General features: G+C 44.4%; 1 protein-coding gene across 3 annotated transcripts in view; it reads right to left on the bottom strand.

Annotated features, from left to right (window-relative positions):
- Positions 1 to 12,484, bottom strand: part of NPC1 (NPC intracellular cholesterol transporter 1) — a 56,236-nt gene that overhangs the window by 14,970 nt on the left and 28,782 nt on the right. For all 3 annotated transcript variants that reach the window (XM_012445017.2, XM_012445018.2, XM_021673894.2), the window contains exons 8-13: positions 11,985 to 12,355; positions 10,513 to 10,739; positions 7,086 to 7,186; positions 3,452 to 3,554; positions 665 to 854; positions 60 to 242 (exon numbers count right to left, since the gene is read on the bottom strand). In XM_012445017.2, coding sequence (XP_012300440.1) covers positions 60 to 242; positions 665 to 854; positions 3,452 to 3,554; positions 7,086 to 7,186; positions 10,513 to 10,739; positions 11,985 to 12,355 — 1,175 coding nt within the window. The remainder of the gene's footprint in view (positions 1 to 59; positions 243 to 664; positions 855 to 3,451; positions 3,555 to 7,085; positions 7,187 to 10,512; positions 10,740 to 11,984; positions 12,356 to 12,484) is intronic.

Raw genomic sequence — 12,484 nt, 5'->3', positions numbered from 1 at the left:
AGCCATTCACAGACCCTGAAACTTGGAGAGCTAAGCTCCATGAGAAGGTGGAAGTATACCTGGTAGGCCTGCACCAAAATGAAGATGTTGTCCACTCCAACAGCCAGTACCAGGAACGGGATGACTTCTATCACAATGAGGGTCAAGGGCAACCCAATGTAGCTGAAGACGCCCAAGGAGCAAGCCACCGAGCTCAGCACGATCAGGATGCCCGCAATGCCTAGTGAGACCTTCGAATCCACCTGAGAGGGGTGACAAAGACACACCCAGTTAGTTACACGGCTGTCTGTTCCATTTATTACTAAAAGGTCCTCCTTTTTACTTTATAGGGCTGTATCAAACCTAGAGTTAAAAGTACAATTCTGTGTTTCAGAGAGGATCTGTAAACATTTCTAGGTCTTCCCAGGCAACACATGTGATGAGTTTGCATTCTTAGGTGATAGACTGGACAAATAATACTGGATTATGTGAAATAAACTTTAAGACAAACCAATAAGTTGGAACTGAAGAAAACAGATGTAGGAAACAGAAATGTTACAATTAAAACATGGAGGAATTTAAGGCAGTTTTGGACATAATGGATTAAGAATGAAGAGGCAAAAATATGACATTACACTGTGCACTGCTGTTAACCTCTAAAACACACCGCCAACCCCCAGCTTACCAGAAGCCTTCGACAGCTTTTGATGTGCCCCAAGGCTAGGGAAATATATAGAAACATGATGGCATAGCTAATTACAACGGTGAAGATATCACTGTTACTTTCACGATTTAGTTCATCTTCAATACTTCGTTCAGCAGTGAAGGAAATGGTCAGATTGGAATTCTTGTAGTTTTTCACAAAATTAATAAACCTAAAAGGTAAGCAGAATGTTATATTTTCAGTTAAAACTTAGTGACAACTAAGTAAGAAAGTTCTTCCCAACTTCCATGACACAAAGGCCACGTTTTCTGTTTTTCTTTTTTTGAGATGGAGTCTCGCCCTGTCGCCCAGGCTGGATGGTGCAATCCTGGCTCATGGTAATCTCCACCTCCTGGGTTTGAGAGATTCTCCTACCTCAGCCTCCCGAGTAGCTGTGACTATAGGCACGTGCCACCACACCTGGCTAATTTTCGTATTTTTAGTAGAGACGAGGTTTCACCATGTTGGCCAGGCTGGTCTCAGACTCCTGACCTCAAGTGATCCACCCACCTCAGCTTCCCAAAGTGATTACAGGCAAGAGCCACTAAGCCACTGCACCCGGCCCTGGCTCATTAAAAAAAGGGGTCTTTGCCATGTCGTGCAGGCTGGTCTCAAACTCCTGGCCTCAAGGCACTCCTCCTGCCTCCACCTCCCTAATTGCTGGGATTACAGGCACCATGCCCAGCCACTGCATTAGGATCTTCTACATTGGAGTAGAAGGTAAGACACTCTCAGATTACAGCTAAGGTTCCATACATGCTGAATTTTCTACCACTTAAAGCAAGTTTATGGCTGGATGCGGTGGTTCACGCCTTTAATTCTAGCACTTTGGGAGGCCGAGGTGGGCAGATCTGAGGTCAGGAGTTCGAGACCAGCCTGGCTGATATGGTGAAACCCCAACTCTACTAAAAATAAAAAAATTAGCTGAGCATGGTGGCAGGTGCCTGTAATCCCAGCTATTTGGGAGGCTGAGACATGAGAATCACTTGAACCTAGGAGGCAGAGGTTGCAGTGAGCTGAGATTATGCCACTGCACTCCAGCCTGAGTGACAGAGCAAGACTCTGCCTCAAAAAAAAAAAAAAAAAAAAAAGGAAAAGAAAAAGAAATGCATTCAGTTTATTAAATCAAAACCACAATGAGATAATACTTCATATCCATGGAGATAGCTAGAATCACAAAGTCAGATAATAAAAAGTGTTGGCAAGGATACGAAGAAATTGGAAGTTTCATGCACTGCAGGTAGTGATGTAAAGTGCTATAGCCACTTTGGAAAATCGTCTGGCAGTTCTTCAAACTATTCAAGGTGGACTTGCCCTATGACTCAGTAATTATACTCCTAGGTATGTACCCAAAAGAAATGAAAACTCACATCCACATAAGAGCTTGTACTCAAGTGTTCACAGCAGCATTATTCATAATAGCCAAAATGGAAACAGCCCAAATGTGCATCAGTTGATAGATGCACACAATGTGGTATATCCACACAACAGAATGAAAAAATATGAAACATGCCACAACATGTTTGAACCTTGAGAACATGATGTTCAATGAAAGCCAGACAAAAAAGTCCACATATTATTCTATGCAGATAAAAGTCCACAACAGGAAAATCTCCAGAGACAGAAACTGTATTAGTGGTTGCCTAGGGCTGTGGATAGGAGGATAAAAAGATGGAGGGTGTTAGTTAAAGGGTGCTATTGTGGAGTAATGAAAATAATCCTAAAATTGACTGTGGTGATGGCTGCACATATATGCAAATATACTAAAGCTATTGAATTGCACATTTTTTTTCAAGTTTTCTTTTTCTCTTCTTTTTTTTAGAGACATGCCTTGCTACATCACCTAGGCTGGTCTTGAACTCCCAGCCTCAAGTGTTCCTCCCATCTGGGCCTCCCAAAGCGCTGAGATTACAAGTGTGAGCCACCATGCCCAGGCTGAACATACTTTAAGTGGGTGAATTGTGTGATACATGTATCATACATCAGTAAAACCATTTTTAAAAAGTACTGAAGGGTATAAAGCACAACCTGGCCTCCTAAGTCCTCTCTTCCCATTCTGTAGAAGTCACAAACACAGTTAATTTCTCAGGTCATTTGCTTTTTTTTCTAAGCATGGACAGCATAAACAATACATATTTATATAAATATATATCTTGAATCATTTATTTATGTCATTGTCTTTTAGGACTGCATAATATTCTACTGTATTCATTACTAAGTACATTCAGCATGCTCCTGCGTTTTGCTGTTAGAAAACAATGCAGGCGGCTGGGTGCAGTGGCTCATGCCTGTAATCCTAGCACTTTGGGAGGCTGAGGTGGGTGGATCACCTGAGGTCAGGAGGTCGACACCAGCCTGGGCAACATGGCAAAACCATTTCTACAAAAGAAAATAACAATTAGCTGGTTGTGATGGCATGCACCTGTAGTCTCAGCTACTTGGGAGGCTGAGAGGTGGGAGGATCACTTGAACCTAGGAGGTTGAGGCTGCAGTGAGCTGAGACTGAGCCGCTGCATCCCAGTCGAGGCAAGAGTGAACCCTTTTTTGGGCACACTTTTGCATTCCCATGCAGGGAGAGCTGTTTAAAGCATCTGCTCAAAGGTAAATGTGTTTACAGTTTCTTCTCAGCATCATTAGTACCAAGTGAACAAAATTACATAACTCAGATCTGCCACCGGTTAATTTAGAAAATGAAGCTTAAGTGCTTGCTGTAAGCATCTAGGTTCCCACAATGCAAGGACAGTCTGCTCACACCCATGCGTGACTCACTCTTTTTCCCAGGCCTGGGCCCTCTGGAGCTTCTCTGTATCATTATAGTAATTACTCACAGGGAAGGTAATCACAAGGGCAGTGGCGTTATTGTAGTTTTGATCTAGGAAAAAAAAATGTGACATTAAAAAGCAGATTACAAGCATGCAGAAAATTAGGCACATCCCAGAGAAAAATCACAACACATGTAGCTGACTGACTTCTCACTGGAGCTATGGACTGTATCTCTGTATTTAAGAATTAAACAAGAGTTTGCTGAAATAGTTTTTATGTAGTTCAGTTAATGAATAAAAAGGATTCTTTATCTGAAGTAGGCATGGTTTCCATTCAGAAAGAGTAACTCTTTTTTTTTTTTTAAAGGATACAGTACAGGCATGTTAACAATTTCAAACAGAACAGAAAGGTGTTGATTGAAAATTCTCTCTTCTCCTCCTCCAACCTCTATGTCACTGTCTTAGTTCTCCTCCTTAGAGGGGAGGAGAACTCAAGTCTTTCCAGAGCCATTCCACACACACACACAAACACATAGATTCTTCCCCTTTCCCTCTTAACCACACAAACAGTAAAATACTATTCTGCACATTACATTTAAAATTTTTGTATCTTAGAGACTGCTTGGTAAAGAGTTTCCTTATTCTTTTCCTACGAATATTTTCTAGTATACTTTGGCCAATCCCTCCCATTGATGAGCAGTTTTGCATTTTTTTCTATTACAAACAAAGTTACTATAAATAGCCTATAAATATTTTAATGTGTAAAACACATACTTGTAGAATCAATTCTTTTTTCTTTTTTGGGGGTGAGAGGGAGACGAGGGACAATGTCTTGTTCTGTTGCCCAGGCTGAAGTGCAGTGGTGTGATCACAGCTCATTGCAGCCTTGACCTCCTGCCTCAGCCTCCCAGTAGCTGGGACTACAGGCATGCACCACCATTGCTGGCTAATTTTTGTATTTTATGTAGAGATGGGATTTTGTCATGTTGCCCAGGCTGGCTTGAACTACTGGGCTCAAGCGATCCTCCTGCCTTGACCTCCCAAAGCTTGCTGGGATTACAGGCATGAGCCACTGCCACTGCACCTGGCTAGAATCAATTCTTAAAGCGTAATCACTAATCAAAAACTATATACATTTCTAATTTTGATAAATTCTCCCAAACTGCCTTCCAAAGAAGCTAAACTATTTTTCATTCCCTTTTTTCCCCCCTTTTTTAGAGACAGGGTCTCACTCTGTTGCCCTGGCTGGAGTGCAGTGGCACAATCATGGATCACTGAAGCCTTGACTTCCCAGGCTCAAGCAGCCCTCCTGCCTCAGCCTCCCAAGTAGCTGGAACCACAGGTGTGTGCCACAATGTCCGGCTAAACTTTTCATTACTTTAGTCAAAGCCTGTAATCCCAGCACCTTGGGAGGCGGAGGTGGGTGGATCATCTGAGGTCAGGAGTTCAAGACAAGCCTGGACAACATGGCGAAACCCTGTCTCTACTAAAAATATAAAATTAGCTGGGTGTGGTGTGGTGGCACACACCTGTAATCCCAGCTACTAGGGAGGTTGAGGCAGGAGAATTGCTCCAACCCAGGGGCAGAGGCTGTAGTGAGCCAAGATGGTACCACTGCACTCCGTCTAAAAAAAAAAAAAAGAAAATATTTACTGGCTCACCTGTGATCCCAGCACTTTGGGAGGCCAAGGTGGGTGGATCACCTTAGGTCAGTTCAAGACCAGTCTGAGTGAAAGCAAAACTCCATCTCTACTAAAAATACAAAAATTAGCTGGGCCTGGTGGTGCATGCCTGTAATCTCAGCTACTTAAGAGTGGAGGCAGGAGAATTGCTTGAACCTGGGAGGCAGAGGTTGTAGTAAGCCAAGATCATGCCACTGCACTCCAGCCTGGGCAACAGAGCAAGACTCTGCTTCTGAAAAATAAAATCCATTTGTATTTGTATTTTTTCTTTTGTTAACTTTCATATGGTCTCATACACTTTGCTTTTGGGTTACTGATCTTTTTTTCAAGAGTTTTGTTTTTCTTTGAGACAGAGTCCCACTCTTGTAGCCTACGCTAGAATACAATGGCATGATCTCAGCTCACTGCAAAGTCTGCCTCCCAGATTCAAGCGATTCTCCTGCCTCAGCCTTCCAAGTAGCTGGGACATCATGCCAGGCTAACTTTTTGAATTTTTAGTAGAGATAGGTTTCACCATTTTGGCCAGGCTGGGACAAGCTCTTCATTTATTAAGGATATGCTGACTGATGTGCATACCAATATTTTTGTCCAGTTTTGTTTTGTTTTGTTTTGTTTTTAGGCAAGGTCTCACTCTGTCACCCAGGCTGGAAGGCAGTGGTACAATCTCAGCTCACTGCAGCCTCAACCTCCTGGGCTCAAGTGATTCTCCTATCTCAGCCTCCCGAATAGCTGGCACTACAAGCATGCACCACCATGCCCAGCTAATTTTTGTCTTTTACAGAGACGGGGTTCTGCCATGTTGCTCAGGCTGTTCTCAAACTCCTAGCTCAAACGATCTGCCTGCCTATGCCTCCCAAAGTGCTACGATTATAGGCATGAGTCACTCCCAGCCAGTTTTTATTTTTTTAACTGTATGTTTGTTCTCCACAGATGAATTTAAAATTTTCATGTACTCAAATTCATCAGTCTTTCCTTTTGGGGTTTCTGAGTTTTGTCTCTTGCTTAGAAATGTCTTTCCCATTTAAAAATTATTTTTTTAAAGGCCTCCTGTATTTTCTTCCAGTTTTTTAACAGTTTCACTTCTTACATTTCAATCTTTTATCCATCTGGAATTTATTTTGGTGAAATGAACAAGGTAGAGATCAAAGTCAATTGTTTCCCCTATGGCTAGCCAGTTGCTGACACCATCCCTTTTCCACCAATTAGAAATGGTATTTTCCTCTAGGACGCAGAGCAAATTTTAAATACAGATTGCAACTTCTCCCCTACCACTGAGTGAGGAGAAGAAAATCTATTTGGGTTCTTCATTGGCTGGGAAAAACCTGTTGAGCCTGTAATTTGGCTTAAGATGCCAAAGGTGTCACATGAATCATCACCTCATTTTTTTTTTCCATCGACAGTCTAGCTATTGATGCCAATCACCTCATTTTATCAAGTACAATTGGTTCTAAAGTGCTACAGGAACCAGAAAAGAGCAAACCAGCTGTTCTTCACACTGTAAGAGTGTCCATCCAAATAACCAACTGAGACTGGCTTAGAAGAAAAAAAAATCCATCAACTTTGTTTCTTTTTCCATGTACCTCACATTTTAACTTTTCTCCTTCACAGGCGTTCTTACCTGAGGTCCATGAGCTCCCTCAGGGGTCTATAAATGAGCTTCAAGGGCCCATGACCTCCTTGAAGCTGAAGTTAGCAACTGCATTATTCTGGGGAAAGGTACTTACCCTTCAACAGCTTCTCAAAGGCATGTGTGATCTACAAATGGCTAACATAATCCACTTCTTTTAAATCCAAAATGAAACCCGAACCCAAAGCCAAATGACATACTATATTTGGGATTCAAGAGGTAGGAAATTAACTAACAAAACTGCCTAATTTATGAAATCTTCATAATTACAGCTAATGACAAAACCGAGATGACTTTACCCAATAGGAAAAGTCAAGGCTTCTCTTACTTACCATCATAGCCTCCCAACACAAGCCACGGGAACACTGGTCCACCAAATGTACCCAGACAAGGATCATGGAGCAAACTTGTATCATTCAGAGAGGCTGGAGCCCTGCCAAAAAGTTTAGAAAACACCTCTCCATTAGAAGGGCCTCAAGACATCACAGAGACCTAAACATTTACACCACGAACATTTGATGAGGCCAGCTGTATTCTAAGCACAACATGGGCCCTGAGGTTTCTCACTTGAATAATACAGCTCAGTACTCGTCTTTGGTAGCTCAGAATCACTGGGCAAAAGACAAATACTGCCCAGTGCCATCAATGGTACATGGTGCATGGTGCTACGCGGGCACAGAGGAGGGAGCAAACAGTAAAAGGTGAAACTATAGCCAAGAGGAAGGGACCATACAGAACCAGAGCTCTGAGGATGAGGGGGATTTCACCAAAGAGAGAGGACAAGAGGCTGTCTCACACAATTACAACTGTGGGAGGAAAAAAGGAGGGAGAGAGAATAGTGAGAGGGAATGAGAGCAAGATGGTGGTTTGGCAAGTCCTGTATGCCAGGTATGGAAGCATGCTTAATCCCAGCTACTCAGGAGGCTGAGGCAGAAGGACGGCTGTAACCCAGGAGTTTGAGTCCAGCCTGGGCAACATAGCAAGACCCCATCTCTTAAAAAAATAATTTAAAAAAAAGAAGTCCTGTCCTAGAGCACGGGGTGCCACTGAGGGGGGTCCTAAAGAAGGGGGCCGGTCTGGGAAGAGCAATGGACAGATAATGTGAAATAAAAGGACTCAGTGCCAGTTAAGTAGTTTGGATTTTTTATACTGGAGGCACTGGGGAACAATGAGAGCTTTCTGGGAAAGGGATGTTGTGAGCTGTTTTACAAAGATAGCTCTTGTGGCAAAGTGGAAGAAGGTCTGGAAATGGCAAAGAAACAGGAAGCAGGCGGAACAGTAAGTAGAGAGGTTTGTGCAACAGGCCAGGCAAGAGGCAACTGGCAGTGCAGTGCAGACAGACAGTCAGCCCGTGGAGAGGGAACCAGCAGTTTCAGACAGACCATCAGCTAGAACTTGGCCGGGTGCTGAGAAGCTTCTGCATATGACCCCCTTGTCAGAGTGGATGGTTGACGACGTGGGGGAGGTCAGGTGACCTGCAGCGAGCAGCCAAGTCCCTTCATCCACAATAGGGATCTGAGGGACCATCCAGAGGCTCAGACTTGTAAGAACCCCATGAGGAAGGCGAGGGCGAGGCAAAATTCAGGCATAAAGCCTTAAGTCTGAATAACTGGTAGCTGTTACTGCCTTCAAATGACATGGGGACAGAAGCAGGTCAGGGCATGGTTCCGGGCAGACCACCTGCCATTACTGCAGGACCCTCAGGTGAAAAAGTCCAGGAAAAGCTGGAGGAAGAGGAAAGGAGACAGCGCTAGAGACAGGCCTGGAGTTATGAGGATGCGCACAAGCATAACCACAAACCAACTCAGGTTCCTGCCGCCAGGAGCCTGCCGGTCTCTCACCGCCTCCACACTGGTGGGAACCACCCGCAGTGAAGAAACACAAGGCTCACGTACCTCCGCCCCTCATTTTTGTTGACTTTTATCTCATACAACAGAGTAAATGCCTTCTTCATCCAACTATAAAAATTATGTAACATTAAATGTTTTTTTTTTCTTCAAATTACCCATGGCTCGCTTGCACCATCTACCCTGTGGAGAATGCTGGGTTAGGGTATGGAGCATAAGCTCATTGTTTTCTCATGAGTATAACTCATGCTTTTAGTGGTGATATTCTTGAAACAGAGTAAATATAGCCCAACTCCTTAAAAAGTCTTATTCCAGTAACAAACAAACAGAACTCAAGGTCAAAGTTCTTTAGAACCAGAAGTGAGCGTCCTCAGCTCCTGAGATGTAGTTAGCTGAGCAGTGCCCTCAAAGGTGACAAGGAATAACTTCTCTGTTCCCATGCTGAAGAAATAGCCCCTGTGGTTGCTCAACTGGCTAAACAGCTGTCTAGAGCATTCAGGGAGAGCAGGCCCATCCGGCATCATGCTGCTTTTCCCCTTCTGGGAGAAGCCTAAAGATTCCCCTACAGGTCACAAGCACAGCTTCCTGGGATGACTGTTCCCAATTATAAACACACCCTGCCCAGCTAACAAGCCTCCTAAGGGAAGCAGATGCAGGGCCCTCTGATCTAAAACTGTGGGCTTACCCTGCCCTCACAGGGAGGCTGCCCCCTAAATAGCTGGGACACTACAGGGAACCGGGCTATATATTTGAGAGACAAGAAAAGGCACCAAATGCTTCTATCTTTAAATCTTGTTGGGGGTGGGATACATGAAGCTGTGTCAGTGACCCAGGCAGGAGGTAAAGGGTGAGAGGCAGCTGCACTCCCCAGTCACACCCGACGAGAGCTCCCTGCTGGGGCTTTGCACTCGCTGCTCATTCTGCTGGGAACACTCATCCCTGTGATGGGACAGCTGTCCTCCTTTCCTCTCCCTTTGTGCACATCTCCACACTTAAGCAGTGTGCTCCCCCACACTGTCCGGCCTTATTTTTCTCCTCACAGCGCTAATCTCTAACTGGCATGATAGCATGTGCTTAATGTGTTCATCATCCATCTCTCTCTATTAAGATGTAAGCTTCTGGCCAGGCGCAGCAGCTCACACCTGTAATCCCAGAACTTTGGGAGGCCAAGGTGGGCGGATCACTTGAGGTCAGGAGTTCAAGTCCCAGCCTGGCCAACATGGTGAAACCCCATCTCTAATAAAAATACAAAAATTAGCTGGGTGTGGTGGTGCACGCCTGTAGTCCTAGCTACTCAGGAGGCTGAGGTAGGAGAATCACTTGAACCCAGGAGATGGAGAATGCAATAAGCCAAGATCGTGCCACTGCACTTCAGTCTGGGCAATACAGTGAGACTCTATAAGAAGAGAGAAGAAGAAGAAGAAAGAAGAAAGAAAGGAAGAAGAGAGAAAGGAAGAAGAGGAAGAAGAGGAGGAGAAGGAAGAAGAAGAAGAGGAAGAAGAGGAAGAGGAAGAAAAAGAAAAGAAAGAAAGGAAGGAAGAAGAAGAAAAAGGAAGAAGAAGCAGGAGGAGGAGGAAGAGAAGGAGAAGAAAGAAGAAAGAGGAAGAAGAAGAAAGAAGGAAGAAGAAAGTAGGGAGGAGGAAGAAAGAAGGAAGAAGAAAGAAGAAAGAAGAAAGGAAGAAAAGAAGAAGGAAAGAAGAAAGAAGGAAGGAAGGAAGGGGAGGAGGATGAGGAGGAATAGAGTTGGCCAGACACGATGACTCATGTCAAAAAAAACATGTAAGCTTCACAGGGCAACATCTTGCTCTGTTTGCTCACCTCTGGGTTATGCTGATAAAATAAGCTTAAGCCCATATACCCTAAGCCAGACACCACAAATGCTGTCTACCAATGACTGTCTCTTGCCACTTACCGTACGCAGTACAGAAAGTGCGTGTGGTAATCGGCGTACACAAAGAAGTCATCCCCTTTCTTGTGGTCCAGCACTGAGTGGCTGTTCTGGAAGTAATTTAACACACTCAAAATGGTGCAGTTCGTGTTATATGGTGAGAGAGGGGCCAAGCAGATGTCTTGAAGTGTCACAGTCTCATTGTTATAAGAGGCAGTAATGTTTTCGATGGCTATTTGTAAGTCAAGAACCTGAAAGAAGATTTTAAAAATAAGCAAACCCAGAAACACATCACGTTTCTCTCAGATCTTGACTAACCAGTATTGCCCTGAAGGGTCAGAAGACAAAGAGTATTTGGGGAAAATACTTCCTAAGATGAGGGAGAGAATTAAGGTGCAATACGGTAAGAAAACTGGTCAGGCCACAGGTTCACTCTTAGAGCAAACTGGTTAGAGGTGTCCGCAGAGGTGGGAGAGAATACCATGACCAGAACAGATGTCAGCATAGGACACACAACCATCTCCCCTCCACTCTTCTCCAGCAGTGGCCACCAAGCCAGAGGGGAGACTGGAGGGGGACTCCTGGTCTCCCTGACCCTCCAGTCAATAATACAAAACCTCCTGCCGTGTGCTGCACTACAGCCATTTACATATGTCACCTATTTCCTAACAGAGAAGATTATCTTGGAGGTAAAGGACTATGTTGTTCACCTTCAGCAACAAGCTGGAAAAAGCAACAGACAGTCACTGGGTAGAGAAAAGATTCTATTCAAGTCTTGGGACCATTTTAATGCTTTTCAAGGTTTCAGACTTTCTTGTAGACATGAGCAATGTTTAAAGGAAAAACCATGTGACGGTGCATTCATTAAAAAAGAAGTGAGTATAGTTTATGCATAGGTACAGTTTTCCAAGGCAAATGTGACAGGGACAATGGGAAGGTTTACACGCCTTTCTAGGAACAAGGGGATGGATCTTGCCCCAAATGCACCTCTCACCAAAAACAGGCTGGCTGCCCATGTTCAGGCAGTGGTAAGTTCATTACTACAGGATGGATCAGGGATGGTGATCTGGCAGCTTCTTCCTCAGGCCCCAGGACAGCAGTAAGGCTTCATGCCCTTAGGTCCTTGCACATTACTTTCAGTTACCAACAGAAAACATTCACAAATTCCTAGGCTGACTTCCTCATAAATATATCCTGCCTCAATAGAGAAATGCTACTGAAGTCTTCTTTCTCTGCTCATCTCAATTTCAAGAAAAAGGCAAGATCTACTATCTGAAGTAAATACAAAAGTGAGCAACAGTAAACTTTTCATTAAGTTCAACATCATTCACTTTTTTGAAACCTAAATTAAAAGCACTTTTGTCATTATACCCTAAGATTTTCAAGATATACCATGACATTCAGCCCCAAATCCCCATTCAGCAGTAGTCAACATGTAAAAGCCAGCAAACCAGAAGGTCCTCTGGAGTGACTTACTTCTTCAAACAGCACAATACCTGGTGCAGTATCTGTATGTCAAGTGGAGGTCCAAAGGGCACGTCGGCTCCCGAAGGGTACGGCTGATAAGTGTGTTTGTCGGTGAGGGGGGCCTGGATGATGAGCTGCTCTGTCCGGAAGAAAGGCCCAAAGTGCTGGTCAAAGTATTCTTTTTCCAGGCGAGCCTGGCTTCTGGGGGCTGACCAGAGGTCAATTGGATTGGTTGTGACCCGGACAAACACCAGGCCTGAAGAACACACAGCAATGAAGACCAGCGAGAAGGAAATGACGCAGCCAGGGTTTCGGACGCAGAAAGACCCCCAGCGTGTGAACAGCTGCCTCAAGCAGCCCTCAAATGCTGCACTGACCGGGTCGCAGCAGGACGCCTCTCCTGGAAGAGTAGGGGAGGAAGGGAGGGTGGAGGTTAAGAACCAAGTCGTTCCTGACAGTCGGAATAGGGAAAGCATTAGCTGCTATATCGTGGCAGGAATCAAGTCCACCTTGGGACACACATGAGACC

Source organism: Aotus nancymaae, unplaced genomic scaffold (genome assembly GCF_030222135.1).
Source record: "Aotus nancymaae isolate 86718 unplaced genomic scaffold, 86718_ANA_hifiasm-v0.15.2.pri h1tg000020l, whole genome shotgun sequence".
NCBI classification, from domain to species: Eukaryota; Metazoa; Chordata; class Mammalia; order Primates; family Aotidae; genus Aotus; species Aotus nancymaae.
Note: the sequence above shows the minus strand (reverse complement) of the source record. Positions and strands in the feature narration are given on the sequence as shown.